Source organism: Microcaecilia unicolor, chromosome 6 (assembly GCF_901765095.1).
Source record: "Microcaecilia unicolor chromosome 6, aMicUni1.1, whole genome shotgun sequence".
In the NCBI taxonomy this organism is placed as follows: domain Eukaryota; kingdom Metazoa; phylum Chordata; class Amphibia; order Gymnophiona; family Siphonopidae; genus Microcaecilia; species Microcaecilia unicolor.
Window position 1 is genome coordinate 70,444,201 of NC_044036.1, and position 16,450 is coordinate 70,460,650.

Sequence of the window (16,450 nt, forward strand, 5' to 3'; positions counted from 1 at the left end):
TGTTGAGTAGTCTGTACTGTGTCAGTGAGACAGGCTGTAAAACCAGGTCAAAGCATATGCTTAGTGTGTATTTGCAAAGGTGCCCACACATGGGTGGGCCATGGTCATGTCACCAAGCGAGGCACACAATTCATAGAATACTATCAGTTGCATCTGCTGCACTGAGCACTTAAGTGCATCAACTTAAACCAGCCATTGACCTGCTGTAAATGGGCATACTGAAGTTTCAGCACACCAATGAGCCTTTATGCTAGTATTCTATAATGCCTTAGGCAAGCCTAAATGACATTATAGAAATGGCACTAAGCTATATTGAGGCATCAAGTTACAGAATTGCCCCAATAGTTTCAATTTATTAAGATATTATATGTTAATATATCATTCAGATAAACAATATATCCCATTCTAATGATAATAAAAGAAATACATATAGAAGCCTATTTACTAATTTGCAGTAAGGGTGTGCAGTTTACTGCATCATAATTGTCAAAATGAATACACAATAACTGCAAAATCTCTGTGTTAACTGTTGAGGCTATTCCTAGGAATATACCATTCAGCTAATGCAGAGAAAAATATTTTAATATATGAAAAATGCATGTCAGATCTCAAACAAAACAACCTCTTGTAATATAAATTGCACAGTACTTAATGGTTCTAGATTCCTGTGAAGTGCAAAAATGAGAGAAGGGAAAAAGCCTCTGCACCCACACTGCTACCCAGTATTTAATATTTATAGGGTAAGAAGGAAAAAAACGTGGGTCAACTTTCTTCATCGGCATAAAAAACCCTTAACTCAATATTCTTCTTGATAAAAACTTCACAGGAATAACATCAGAGGATCCAAAAATAAGAAGTAAAAAGAAACAATTTAAACTTCCAAATTGCTTATAAGAAACCAATCACCATAGCCAACTGAGGTCAAAACAGGCAGGGGAGACAAAGCATAAAAAGCATGGGAACTGGGGTCAGAGGTAAACTCAACCACTAGTGCCAGCTGTGACAGAAACTGCACTAGAGAGGAGAGGTAAACCCTACAGCAATCCTAGGCATTAGGTGTAACGTGATAGGTAAGATGCTGTCAAGAAAGAAACATATCTCACGGTCAGAAAGATGGCCGACTGCTAGACAGACTAGGCTGTGCTAATGTCCCTAGGTAGGCGTGATCAGAAACCAACAAACCACCCCAACAGTCAAGGGTACCACGGATATAGCAAGACGAGGACAAACTGCTGGTAGCACCAAGACTGCCAAAGACAGAGAAACCCATAGTCCCGCAGAGAGCTCTGCAAGAGGAAGAGCCCTACCGAAAACAATGGATAGGAGTACAGTAAGGGATAAGAGCACAGTAATAAAGGAAAATGTTGTATACTTGCTGTGAGCTAGTTGTCACACCATCACTTGATCTGCCACATGTCAGCCTCATAAGTCTCCCCAAAGTCACTTTACAGGGCAGGAGTGGAGCTGGAGTTATGGGGAGGGAGCTGGTACCACTGGGTGTTACCCCAGCTGAGAGACGAGGGACCCAGTATCCATATATATCATCCAATCCAAGACGTAATCTCCAATCAGCTATACCCCCCTGCTCAACTGCCACCTAGGCAAACTAGGCCAGGAGCAACCAGCCAAGCACCAGACAGGAGCTGCACAATTTGTCCACCATCTGCTACAAGACAGAGAAAATACTGAGCATTCCAGAATGCATGATACCCTTAAGAACAAATTACTTGGAACTATATTTTCTGTCTTCCTCCACTGGTGGATGGACATAACCCATTAGTCTGGACTGGTCTGGTATGGATGAAAAGGAATGCTGCATTAACAGCTAATGGAGCTAAGTATACAGGGTTCAGACTAAAATAAAATCATTGTACAAAGTTGCTGCGTAAAATGATTTTGAATCAAAGAAAAACAAAGTTTTAAAAAAATAATAAATTTGGTAGAATGTCTCTCCCATAAATTTCTCTCGCATATCCTAAATCTCAAATACTGCATCATGAAATGAAAGATTTTTTGTGACCTTTTCTTGCATCTCCACATGTAACTCTCTTCCATTTCTCACCTTTTTATCTATCCACCTGTTTTTCACCTCTTCAATGCCCTGTCCACTTTCACTCTCACCCTTCATCTTCCATCCTTCACATTTCTTTTATGTGGCTTGAGGACAGCCAGTGGGTCTTTATCATTCTATTACAATGTTATAATGCTTTGCTGGGATCTACTGATAAGGCATCTGAACTACCAGAACTGTTCTCCAAGCAAGGGTTCAAAAGACAGTCTGCAGCAAGGCACTCAGAAAATTTCTAGTATTACGGGATGAGCATTCAGTTTCAAAATACACAAAAAGTTATTTTTTCATAATAGAAATAAACTGTAGCAGTATAAAAAGGAGTATTAGAATCATGGGATAGGAAAAGAACCATGGAAAAGCAAGGATAAAACCAGTTTTGAAGGACGCATGAAAAATGGTCACATCAGCCATACCTGGCAGTCTTTATCTGCCATTCATTTCTATAGACCTTTGAAGAGAATTCCGACACAGCCAAATTGTTCAGTGGGTTATACTGATAACTGTTCTAAATTGTGTTATGACAAATAATTTTACATACCACTTGGTTTAAAATTTATTTCTTCATCCATTCTAATCAAGCCAACAGAAGACAAATCATTCAAGTTCTTCAAACACAGCTCTGTTAAGAACAAAAGCAATTCCTGTAAAAATGCATACTTTAGCATATATTATATGAAACATCCAAAAAGGTGCCTATTTTTGCACCTTGTTTATGAAAGCAAGTTTTGATAAGATTAATTAAAACTATTTGGAAAAGTGGACTTCAAATCAAAAGGGTCAAGCATCACCAAAGCCTCTTATTTAAGATTTCATCAACAATCCATCCTTTCACATTTTTAATATTCTGGATATAGCAGCCCACAATACCCTTTGTATAGTGATGATAATTTAAAAAGAAACAGGAAGCAACTTCTCAAAAAGCCTTCATATCACTCTTAGTTATAAATCTTCAAATCAATAGTCAATCACTTATCTTTCTCCATTGATCCAAACTGACATGACATAATTTGAATTAGCCCTGCATCAGGGAACACAAGTTTTAACCATGTGAACCTTAGTTTAAAGTTATCATTCTATTGTTTTTTTAAGACACCCATTTGGTTGATTGCTCTCTGAGCATTTTTAAAATTTTGACAATACATAGCTTTTGGCATGTATATAGATATTTAATACCAATTATACAATCTGTAATTGATGTGCTTACCTAGTTAGCTCTCACAGATACTATTATTCTTTTTTCAGAAGATAACATTTAACTTCAGCAAGGTGTTTTAATAACATTTACATGTATTTGGTAGTGTTTTACTTTATTCCTTCAGAGTTCCATTTGATGTATTTTTTGTACACACTTTTCATAAGATATTAGGAGATCTTTTGGGACCCTTTTACTTAGCTGTGTTAAGTACATCTAACATAGCTTAAAAAAGCTTACCATGGGAAGCACTCAGGTGTCCTGTGGTAAGTAGGATAGGGACAGGTAATCCACCTAGGTGGACAAGGCCATGGTCTGGTTCTTGAAGTAGGATAGAGATAGGTAATCCATGTTTTTATAAGGTTTTCTAATAGTGGGTTTTAAGTAAAGATATTGTTTCCTTTATAATTACAGAATAACCTTATGACATTTTGACAATAAGATTTATGTATACTTGTTTCCGGCTATTACATATGAATGTTATAAAGTTTGTCTTTTATTATATACTAGGAAAAAAGGCCCGTTTCTGACACAAATGAAACAGGCGCTAGCAAGGTTTTCCTCGGAGTGTGTATGTTTGAGAGAGTGTTTGTGAGAGTGACTGTGTGAGACAGAGAGAGTGAGACTGGGTGCGAGTGTGTCTGTGAGAGAGAGAGTGTGTGCCAGGGCCCCTGCCTCCCTCCCAGTTCCAGGGTTGCCCTCCCCCTTCCCTCCCAGTTCCAGGGTTTTTCTCCCCCTCTCCCTCCAAGGTCGCCCCCCTCCCCCACTCCCTCTCAGTTCCAGGGTCCCCCTCCCCCCCAGTTCCAGGGCCTCCCTACCCCCCAGTTCCAGGGTCGCCCTCCCCCCCAGTTCCAGGGCCTTCCTACCCCCCAGTTCCAGGTTCGGACAGGAGAGGGAGGTCTGTGGCAGTGTGCATCAGTCCGTTGGTGTGCCTCGTGCTACTTTCATGTGGTTGGTCAGTGTCTCTGGTGATGTACCAGGAAGTACTGACATCAATTCATGAGATTGAGAGCACGAATGCCTCAAGGTTTAAGTGCCATGGAGTCAGCTTCAGAACGTTGGAGGTGCTTTTTATTATGTAGGATATTTGTTTTGTATATTAATTTTTATACCATATAGGTTTTATGAGTTTATTATCATACATATTGTCTTATATGTTATTTTATGTCTTTAGACTCCTGAGGCAGGCCTGTAGCCGAAACACGGATCTGTGTCGAGTCTGTAATAAAATGTCTTTGTTTGATTCTACTGTCCCAGTCTCTGGAGTCATTGGTCCACTTCCCACTCCTTCATCTTGTTCATCCTGTGGTAAGTGACATTTGCGTCTACAACCCATGCACAAAAGAATTGTTTTTCTTTGGAGGAGGCATGTCAGGGGTGGAGATTGGGTGTTACTGCACTAATCAATTAGTGTATCTACATTACTGTATGCTAACTGATTAGAGCAGGATCAGTGTGCAAACTCTTACTGCCTGCAAAATGGGTGGTGGTAAGTGCTCACACACTAATTTTTTTCAGTGGCCATACACGCTAATGGCAAAATTAGTGCATACTCTTTAACTTAATAAATGGAAAATCGGCCATTTTACTACTGCGGTAAAAATGGCCTTAGTGCACAGGAAAAAGCTGCATAAGGGCACCTATCACCACTCCAGAAATTTGTAGATACGATTGGATATGTATGGGGCTGCTATGGTGGAATACTTTAAGGTAGAATGTATATACTCAGAGGGCTAAGAATGAATAAAGCGCCACAAATGTTTCAAGATAAGGAAGATCTGCTGACAGCTAAAATTGTACATTGGCTTTTGAAACCCCATCTCATCAGATTTAAAGGCACGCAGTACTGTTTGAACTGGGATACCCAAGACCAGCAGAATAAGCTTTTAGCTGTTTTCTGTCCTATCATACTTATGGCATTCTTTTCTTGATCACATGATTGTATTTTAGTAAGTTTGTAAACTGCACAGATGGCTAAGATGTGCAGTATATCAAGCTTTAATAAACTTGGATTTGATGCAGGTGATTGATAGAAGTAGAAAAACTATTGATAGTAATAATGAAAGTTTTGATGAAGAACTAAAGAAATTAAAACTGTTAGTTGATGAGGTATTTCATATTCAGTATAGAGAACTGGATAATACCATTGAATAAATATTGAGAAGAAACAAAAGATGAGGAAGTTAGCAAAGAGATAACTACTACTACTACTAATCATTTCTATAGCACTACTAGATGCACGCAGCACTGTACACATTATATGTAGGTACTTTCTCTGTCCCTAGAGGGCTCACAATCTAAGTTTGGTACCTGGAGCAATTGAGGGTTAAGTGACTTGCCCAAAGTCACAAGGAGCTGCAGAGGGAATTGAACCCAGTTCCCCATCATCAAAGTCCACTACACTAACTACTAGGCTACTCCTCCACTCAACCACTAGGCTACTCCTCTGCTCAATAAGAAAGATTACAACTTGAATTGGGTAATCCCATGGATGTATAAACAAATGAGTGATGAGAAATTAGAGAAGAAAAAAGTGGGTTTTAAGTTCTTCAAGTAGTAGTGATTCCTCTGATGATTTTTTTAGAGACAAGAAAACAGAATTACAGAAGATCTCGGGGAGGAGCAGCGAAAAATTGCAAGGGACAAAAGTCAATACATTCTCAATCTCAAACACACAAGATGTGGATTTGTCGTCACATGGTTTGTCTTTTGTTCCTTCAAGTCATTTTGATGCCTGTTTCAGATTGATTTAGACTGATTTGTGAAAACACTTCATCTTAAAGTTCATTTCAACCAAATAACTCCACAGTATGATCAATAACTGATGAGGAATAAATTCATATGGATGCATCAAGGTTCCCCCTATTATTAACATTTTTAAACAAGTCGTACTAGAAGAATTAAATCAAAAATAGTTTTCTCATAAGATCACTAACCTAACACAGGTTGAGAGAACAGCCTTAGAAGCTTTAAAAAGGGATCATTCTACTGTTATTGAGAAGGCTTATAAGTGGGGTGCATTTGTTGTCCTTGACAGGATAGATTACGAAACTGAGGCATTTCAACAATTAAATGACAATACAACATACAGAACGTTGACACTGAATCCAACTCCTAGAGATTGAGATATAAAATTAACAAAATCACAAGAAATGGACTGAGCTCTGGCTTTTTGACTAAAACAGAATTCAAATTTTTGAATTCCATTAATCCGGTTATCACTGTTTTTTATATGATGCCGAAAATTCATAAAAATTCTACTAATCCTTCAGGCCGGCCTATTATTTCTTCACATAGATCTCTTCTTGAGCCTCTCTTAATATATGTTGATATTTTCCTTAGAGCTCAAGTAGAGTCACAGTGGTCATAAATCAGGAACACAACACATTTTTTTGAATATTTTGCAAGATATTCAACCATGCAAGTCCTCTTTCTTGATGGCAACACTGGACATCACTTTACAGTACATTTTGATCTCACAAGATGAAGAGTTGGAAATTTTACATGAGGTTTTGGATTCTAGAGTAAGACCATACAGTGTCCCTACAGATATCATCTTGTGTTTGGCTAGATCAGCCATGAAAGAAAATTATTTTATGTTTAAGCAACAATTGTATCTACAAACTTCTGGAGTGATGGAGTACCTTTTCACCATCAGTGGCTTGTTTATACATGAATAAATTTGAAGAGGACTTGATTTTTCATTCACCATTCATTGAAAAAATACATCAATAAATCTGTACCATGAATGATGTCTTTTTATTATGGATGGAGGACATTGAACAGTTATTAAAGTTCATTGATTGGTTAAATTCTTTTAATTCACATATTCAATTTACAAATCATTCCTCTTAAACTACTAACTCTTTTCCGGATGTAGAAATTACATAGGTGGAAAGCAAATTCCAGACTACAGTACATGTTAAAAAGACTGACAGGAATACATTGCTGAAATTAGATGCTGACCGGACATCTAAAACAGAGCCTTCCTTATTCTCTTGAGGTAGAAGAGAATTTGCAGTGAACCCTGTGACTTTAAGACACAAGCTAAGCAGCTACAGAAAGACATCTATTTGCTCTCTTATATGCCCTTTAAAGTATTGTGCCGGGCAAATAAGAGAGCAAAATACAATAACCAAGAGTTACTCTTAAAGTACACAAATTCTAACATCCAGGAGGAACATACAAACATGGTTGTGATAAAATATATGAATGCTAGTCCAGCAGTAAATATTATACTGAGAAAATATTGGAGGATTCTGTAGACTCATCCTGAATTTAAAAATGCTAAACTATGTACTGCCTATACTAGGGGAAAGAATTTGAAGGAAATATGAAATCCATCTTCATTACCATTGCAGATGAAAAGAAGTGCAACCAGTCTAACTCCACCCATTCACCATCATCATGGACTGCAAAAATCTCCTATCTGCAAGACGTTAAATGGCTAAACCACTGATAGGCTAGATGGTCGTTGTTTTTTGCACAATTTGATTTCAACCTGACCTTTCACCCAGCGGAAAAGAATGTTTGGGCTGATGCCATGTCTAGGTCCTTCGAACAGGCCGAACATCAGGAAAAGCCACAATTCATCCTGGATCCTGCTAAGATCTTGGCAACCACAGACCAGGCCTCCCTTTCAGGACAAATGCTGGTGCCTCTCCCAAACCAAAGAAAAGTCTTACATTGAGCTCATTCTTCACAATTAGCAGGACATCCTGGGATTCGGAAGACTTTCAGCCTAATTTCCTGTCACTACTGTTGGTCTCATATGGCTCAAGATGTTTGACATTTTGTCCTTACCTACCCTAACTGCGCTCAACACAAGGTTCCACATACTCATCCCTGGGGCCTCTTACAACCCTTATCTGTTCCCAAAGAACCCTGGCAGGAAATATCCATGGATTTCATCACCGACCTACCTTGTGCCTATGTCCAGCATTCCAACAGCAGCCACCTTTGCCCGTGCCTTACTTCAGCATATTCTTCATTTACACGGGCTCCCTTCTCATATACTCAGCAACCAAGGCACTCAATTCACATCTTGGTTCTGGCAACGTCTATGCATATCTTTAGGTGTGAACCTACAGTTTTCCTATGCCTATCACTGAATGTATTAATCACTACTACTACTACTACTTAGCATTTCTATAGCGCTGCCAGGGTTACGCAGCGCTGTACAAGTTTAACATGGGGAAGGACAATCCCTGCTCAAGAGAGCTTACAATCTAAAGTTTTACAAACTATGTAGTCAGTGTAGGGAACATGAATGGGGAAGGTGGTTAGGCGCCAAAAGCAAGGGAGAAGAGATGGGCTTTGAGTAAGGACTTGAAAATGGGCAGGGAGGGCGCATGGCGTATGGGCTCGGGAAGTCTGTTCCAGGCATAAGGTGATGCGAGGCAGAAGGGGCGGAGTCTGGAGTTAGCGGTGGTGGTGAAGGGTGCAGATAGGAGTGATTTGTCCTGAGAGCGGAGGTTACGGGTGGGAACATACGGGGAGAGGAGGGAAGAGAGGTAATGGGGGGCTGCAGATTGAGTGCACTTGAAGTTCAATAGGAGAAGCTTGAACTGTATACGGTAGCAGATTGGGAGCCAGTGAAGCGACTTGAGGAGAGGGGTGATGTGAGAGTATCGGTTCACGCGGTAGATAAGACGTGCGGCGGAATTTTGGACAGATTGAAGGGGGGATAGATGGCTAAGTGGGAGGCCAGCGAGAAGAAGGTTGCAATAGTCAAGACGAGAGGTAACGAGCGAGTGGACGAGGGTTCGGGTGGTCTGTTCAGAGAGGAAAGGGCGAATTTTGCTGATATTATAGAGGAAGAAGCGACAGGTCTTAGCTGTCTGCTGGATATGGGCAGAGAAGGTGAGGGAGGAGTCGAAGATGACTCCGAGATTGCGGGCTGAGGAGACGGGGAGGATGAGGGCGTTGTCAACAGAGACGGAAAGTGGGGGAAGAGGAGAAGAGGGTTTGGGTGGAAAGACAAGGAGCTCAGTCTTAGCCATGTTCAGTTTCAGATGCCGGTTGGACATCCAGGCAGCGATGTCTGTAAGGCAGGCCGAAACTTTGGCCTGGGTTTCGACTGTGATGTCGGGAGTGGAGAGATAAAGCTGGGTGTCATCAGCATAGAGATGGTACTGGAAACCATGTGATGAGATCAGCGAGCCCAGGGAAGAGGTGTAGATCGAGAAAAGAAGCGGTCCAAGGACAGATCCTTGAGGAACCCCAACAGAGAGCGGGATAGGGGTGGAAGAAGAGCTATTAGAAAATACTCTGAAGGTGCGTTGGGAAAGATACGAAGAGAACCAGGAGAGGACGGAGCCCTGGAACCCGAATGAGGAAAGTGTGTCAAGAAGTAAATCATGATTGACGGTGTCAAAGGCGGCAGATAGGTCGAGGAGGATGAGGATGGAATAATGACCTTTGGATTTGGCAAGGAACAGGTCATTGCAGACTTTAGAGAGTGCTGTTTCTGTTGAGTGTAGTGGGCGAAAGCCGGATTGAAGTGGATCGAGGACGGCCTGAGAGGAGAGGAAGTCAAGGCAGCGGCTGTGGACAGCGCGTTCAAGTAATTTGGATAGAAAGGGTAGAAGAGAGATGGGGCGGTAGTTGGAGGGACAGGTGGGGTCAAGTGATGGTTTTTTGAGAAGTGGTGTGACTACAGCGTGCTTGAAGGTGTCAGGGACAGTAGCAGTGGAGAGAGAGAGGTTGAGGATGTGACAGATTGAGGGGTTAACTGTAGGAGAGATGTTGTTAAGCAGATTGGTAGGAACTGGATCAGAGGAACAGGTGGTGCACTTAGAGGAAGAAAGAAGGCGAGCAGTTTCCTCTTCGGTGATCTCAGGGAAGGAGGAGAAGGAGAAGGAGGCCAGGTTAGGTTGGTTGAGGGAGTGGGTTAAGAAGTCACAGGGAGGAGAAGGCTTGGAAGTGAATTCATGGTTTATCTTCTGCACTTTATCGCGGAAGTAGTCAGCTAGTGTTTGAGGAGAGAGTGAGGGGGGGTGGGAGCGGAGGGCACTTTAAGTAGGGAGTTGAGGGTGGCGAAGAGGCTGTCTTGTCCACAAGGAAGGTGAGCCCTTAGGTCCCGTAAGGCCCCGAAGGACCTCAAAGGACAGCCGTGCAACCCCAAGTCTTCACCCGCGGCGACCGCCGTTCACCAGGGATTGAGCCCCCAGCTGCAGGCGGTCAACGGGACTTCAGGAACCGCGGGGTTGACGGACTGACCTGGACTGGAACCGGGAGAGACACGGGCAGGTGGAATAGAGATGTCCACACACTGGCAGCAGAACAGGGCAGGCAGCTAACAGCGTAGTCAGAGGCAGGCAAGAGGTCAAGGCAGGCAGCTAGCAGAGAAAACCAGGAAACAGTCCAAAAGTCCAAAATCAGCAACACCAGGAAATCAACAGAACACAGGAACCACGGAGACTGGCCTCGGGTAACAGAACCTGAAGCAATATCCCAACTCAGGCTCATTCCTTAAATACTGTTTGGCAGTCAGCCGCCCAGCCCCCGTAGACAGAGCCGGCCAATCAGAACTTGGTTATCAACAGAACCCTTCTGATTGGCTCTGACCGAACTCCCAGGCGAATCAATCATGCTGGCCTTCCAGTCTAAGTCCTCTGAGGCGGAGCTTTGGGATCCCGCGCCCGAGAATGAAGAAGACGCCGGCCATCGTGCCTCGGCGCTATTTCCCTTACTGACGCGAACACAGCCCCCGTAGCCGGCGATCGAGAGACCGGCAGCCGCGATCGCCGGCCTCCGGCCTTCACCCTGGACTGGGCGGCCATCACCACAGTAAGCCCCAGCTCCCCTCCGTGGCCTCAAGAAAGCCGGCCTATGTTGGGGAGGACGCCGGCTCCTGTTTCCCGCGGAGGAGCAGCCGGAGGGAGCGACGGATGTGACAGAGGCGATGAGGGTTGGAGCCAAGAGAATTGGTTAATTGAGAATAATATTCCTGTTTGGCAAGGAACAGGGAGGACTGGAAGGAGGATAGCATGAATCTGTAATGGGTGAAGTCTGACAGGGTGCGAGATTTCCTCCAGAGTTGTTCAGCAGATCGGGTGCAGGAGCGGAGGTAACGGATGCATGGGGTTAACCAGGGCTGAGGATTAATGCGCTTTGTGGGGCGAGAGACAGATGGTGCTAGGGTATCCAGAGCAGTGGAGAGAATTTCATTGTAGGTAGAGACAGCCGTGTCGACGGATTCAGAAGACGAGATGGAAGGGAAGAGATTGGAGATGTGAGAGGATAGGGTGGGGGGGGGTCGATGGCTTGGAGATTCCTGAAGGCAGTGGTTATAGTTGGGCGAGGTTGAGGGGGAGGGTGATGAAGTGTGAGGGTGATTAGGTGATGATCTGAGATTGGAAGGACAGAGGTACAGAAGTTGGAAGGAGAGCAGGAAGAGAAGAGAACGAGGTCGAGACAATGGCCATTACGGTGAGTAGGGGTGGTAGAGCATAGTCGGAGGTTGAAGGAGGATGTCAGAGTGAGGAATTTAGAAGCGTAGGAGTTGGATGGGTTATCAACGTGAATATTAAAGTCACCAAGAATGAGGGATGAAGATGAGGGATCAAGAAAGATGGTGAGCCAAGCATCAAAGTCAGTAAGGAATGAAGAGAGGGGCTTATCAGGGGGGCGGTAGATGACTGCAACTCTGAGTGGTGTCGGGTAGAATAGCCGGATGGCATGAGTTTCGAAGGATGAGAAGCAGTGAGACTGTGGCAGGAGGAGGGGTTGGAAACTACAGGAGGGTGAGAGAAGAAACCCAACGCCTCCACCGCGTGCATCTGTGTGGGGAGTGTGGGAGAAGAGATAACCTCCATGGCATAGGGCTGCGATTGAGGCAGTGTCGTTAGGGGTTATCCAAGTTTCAGTTAAAGCGAGCAGTTGAAGGGAACCCTAAAGACTTTTCTTCATATGTATGTCAACTCTTGAAAAGATAACTGGTCCTCCTTACTTCCCTGGGTAGAGTTTGCATACAACAAAAACATCCACGATTCCTCTTGAATGTCTCCATTCTATGTTATGTATGGATGCCACCCTCTTCTACCTTTACACATCCCGGACACTTCAGACACGCGAGCAGTACAACAAGCTTGCAACAATATTCAAGATATGTGGAAGCAAGTATGCTTACAACTCCAAGGGGCCTCTACAGCCTATAAATGCTGCACAGATCGACTTAGGCATACTGCTCTGGTCTTCCACCCTAGTCAGAAGGTATGGCTCAGTACCAAGTATCTGCGGCTCTGATTACAGTCCTATAAATTTGCTCCACGATTTATTGGACCTTTCCCTATGTGAGAACATTTGGGAACAGTGGCATATTCCCCTCTGCCTGCCCTCTACCATGAAAATATACAACGCCTTTCATGTATCACTCTTGAAACCCTTCATCCCTTCCAGTTAGCATCCCATGCACTGTGATGCCCTCGTCCCCTTTTCCACTGCGGACCCGGAGTTCAAAGTAAATGACATCTTAGACTCTTAATGTCGAGCATGACATCTGTACTACTTGCTCTCCTGGAAGGGCTTCAGCCTGGAAGATAACTCTTGGGAACCTATGACAAACGTCCAAGCTCCTACCTTGATTCGCTTGTTCCATTCTCGCCATCCTTCAAAGCCCAGACCCAGGAGGCGGGGGGTTAACGGGGGGGGGGGGGGGGTTACTGTCACAGCACCTTACCAGACCAGTGTGCTGTCTAGACTTCCACTCCTTGCTGGGAAGCTTCACATGTTCCCAAGCAGCATCCTCCCCATGTCGGGATGCTTCGCCACCAGTTCCCGTCCAGCAGAGACGCAGCAGTTCCTGCTCTAGTTCTGCACTGAGCCCGCTGCTTCCAGATCACAGCAAGAGCACTGAGTGACATCTGGGCAAGGCAGCTCAGACACTCGGCTTCCCTTATCTTCAACTCCCACTTACACTACGGGGCTTCAGCTACTGTTCGGTCTTGTTTGTTCTCGGAACCTTGTCTCTTGTTTGTTGCATGCCTTTGACCCAGCCTTTGTCCCAAATCCATTTTTGGATTCTCACCTGCTCACTACCTGCCTTTGACCGAGCCTGGATTTGGATTCTGACCTGCTCGCTGCCTGCCTTTGACCCTGTCTAGATTTGAATTCTGACCTGCTCGCTTTCTGGCTTGTCAACTATCTACCTCTGACTTCGGAGACACAGGGGCTCACAACTTTCCTACGTCCTTGGAGTTTGACATGTGATAACAGAGGTTAGTGTATCTGGGTTTAAAAAAATGTTTGGACAAGTTCCTGTATCCCAAAGTGGAGGGTTGCTGCTGGGCTGGAAATTCCCTAGGACAAAGAACAGGAGTACCAAAAGAGTCTCTATACTGCAAAGCCTAAGATAGATCTGAACAGAAGAGTATTGCTTCTTATAGATAGATAGGAGAACAGAGGGACCAGAAAAAAGGAATAAAAAGCTGATTACAATCATTAGTCAGTGAAGAGAATGGAGAAGATTCAGACTATCTTACGGTTTTGCACAAAACATTTTACATTGAATTCTACTCCTCTTACTTTAAAGATGTCACAGCAATAAATTGTATTTTTATTTAGAGAGTGGCCTGGACTGTGGACTTAACAGTGTGCCTGAGGGATGAACAAGTTCATTGCCAGAGAAGTAAGGCGTCATCCCACAGAAGATAAGACCTTGAGAGTTCTCATTCCCCTTGGCCAGCACTCACTAGTATCAGGAGCCTGGAGTTTCTGAAGCTCCCCAATCAACGAGGTCTTTACTGTTACGATTTTGACCATGTTTCAGGCTCTCATTCATCTCGCCCCCTGCTGGCGAGACCTGGTGGCTGCAGTGAACTAACTACTTGCCGTTTCCCATGTTCCAGAAGTCATGCCTGTCCGGTCCGGGTTTTCCAGCCTTCCAGACTGGCTTGGGATTTTTGGAACTAAGCAGCACCCTTACCTGGGGAACTCCCTTGTTGCTTGCCTTTATTACCACCTGGAGGCTTTCTAGTTTGCCTTGTAGCAGAGGTCCTCAGTGGAGTCTTAGTCTGTGAGAGTTTTGTTGCAGTGCTACCTTGCTACTTTTTGTGTCAGCTTGACCTTGTCTGTTTTCTGATTTATTCTACTGCTTGCTGCCTGCCCCCAGACCCGGCTTGTTTATTGGTTTTTCTTCTGCTTGCTGCCTGCCCAGAACCCGGCTTGTTCACTGGCTTATTCTACTGCTGCTGCCTGCCCAAGACCTTATTTGATTCGTGGACTTTTCTCCTGCTCGCTGCCTGTGCTGCTGTTCCAGTCCAGCCCTGCCTTGTCCGGTAAGCTCTGCCGGCCGCCTGCACCCAGGGGCTCAACTCCTGGTGAATAGCGGCTAAGCGCAGGTGAAGACTAGAGTTCCTGCTTTGCCAGGGCCAGCTCGTTGCCTCTGCTGCTACTCCTGTCCAGCTGCTCCAGTCCGGTCTGTGTCTTGCTGTCTGGTTGAGGGGTTCTCCTGTAGTACAAAAAACAGAAGAATCCAGTCTTCGCAAGGAAATCAACAAGAAACAAAACAGCAAAGATGACCAACAAAAGCAAAAAACATAAAAATAAAATATATATATATAAAAAACGTCAAAATTTAAAATTAATCATAAGATATGTATTTAAAAGATGAATCCATCAAAATCAAAAAATTACATAAAAAAGGCGACACTTTGGATGTAAAAATGAAGAATCAACTTTATTAGCCAAACTGTAGCAGGGAGAAAGGGACTCGACACAGCTGTGTTTCGGCCGTACTGGCCTGCATCAGGAGTCTTCTCTGCCGTCTGTTGATTATTAATTCTATCCAAATATAAAAAGAATATGTGTGTCAATAAACTGAAGCTATAGTGCTCAATTGTACTGGAAACAAAGTTGTTGAGCGGAGAAGATCAGGTCTGATCTTCTCCGCTCAACAACTTTGTTTCCAATACATCTGCTGAGCTGTGACCTGCTGACTGGCTCGAACCCAAGTGGTGATTGTGGTGATTGTGGGTCCGCTCTCAGCACAGGGAGGAAGGCTCGTGCCTGCTACATGTCTAGCAGGGCTCCAATGAATTCCAAATTGCTGAACTGGGACCAGATGAGACTTTGGGTAGTTTAAAACGAACCCTAGTAGCTCTAGCACCTGAATAGTTCTCCGCATTGACTCCTGAGAACCATCCCTTGATGTGCTCTTTACAGTCAATTGTTCAAGTAGGAAAACACATGGACTCTCAGTCTGCATAGTGATGCTATGACTACTGCTAGACATTTGGTGAAAACCCTGCGAGTTGATGCGAGGTAAAACAGCAACACATGGTACTGAAAGTTATGTGTTCCCAGCTGAAATCTGAGATACCTCCTGTTGCCTGGAAGTATTGGGGATATGCATGTAGGCATCCTTTAATTCCAGAGAGAATAGCCAATCTTGAGCCTGAATCATTGAAAGAAGGATGCTCAGAGAAACCAATGTTAACTTTTCTTTGACCGGGAATTTGTTCAGAGCCCTTAGGTCTAGGGTGGGATGCATCCTCCCTGTCTTCTTTGGCACAAGGAAATACCTGGAATAGAATCCTTTCCCTTCTTCCCCTGATAAAACGGTCATGACAGCAAGGGCCTTCAGAAGGTATAGAATTCCTCTGGAAGTACCCCCTTGTGATGAGAGCTGAAGTAAGATGCTTTCGGAGGGCAATTTGGTGGTCTTTGATGCCAGTGTAAGGTGTAACCATTTTAAGAACCCACTAGTCAGAGGTTACAAGTAGCCACCTTTCTTGAAAAAAAAAACCAGCCTCCCCCTCACCAGTAGGTCATCCGGGATGGTCACTTTTATTGCAGCTATGCTCTGCTGGAGCCATCAAAAATGTGTCCACTGTTTTGACTGGGCAGCAGGCTGGGTCTGAGGCACACACTGTTGATGTGAATGAGCATGCTGGGACTGATCCTGCAGAGGGGGGCAAGAAGAAAGAGTGTGCCTCTGTGGGTAATAGGACCCCTCTTCGACTTGCCCAAAAACCTTCTGGATGAGGAGGGTGCAGGTGCTTGTCAGGAGAGTGTCGATGGTATCAGTGTGCTTCTTGATGACATCTGCGACCTCCACCTTCTCTCCAAAAAGATTATCTCTGTGAGAAGTGGCATCCGCCAGCCTCTGCTGGACTGCCGGGTCTCAAGTCAGAGATGTAGCCATGAGATTCTGCTCATTGATATACTTTGAGCAGAAATCCTGG

General features: G+C 44.1%; 1 protein-coding gene across 1 annotated transcript in view; it reads right to left on the bottom strand.

The window, feature by feature from the left end:
- Window positions 1-16,450, bottom strand: part of HFM1 (helicase for meiosis 1) — a 472,985-nt gene that overhangs the window by 221,050 nt on the left and 235,485 nt on the right. Inside the window, exon 15 of the mRNA XM_030206735.1 lies at window positions 2,610-2,690. Coding sequence (XP_030062595.1) covers window positions 2,610-2,690 — 81 coding nt within the window. The remainder of the gene's footprint in view (window positions 1-2,609; window positions 2,691-16,450) is intronic.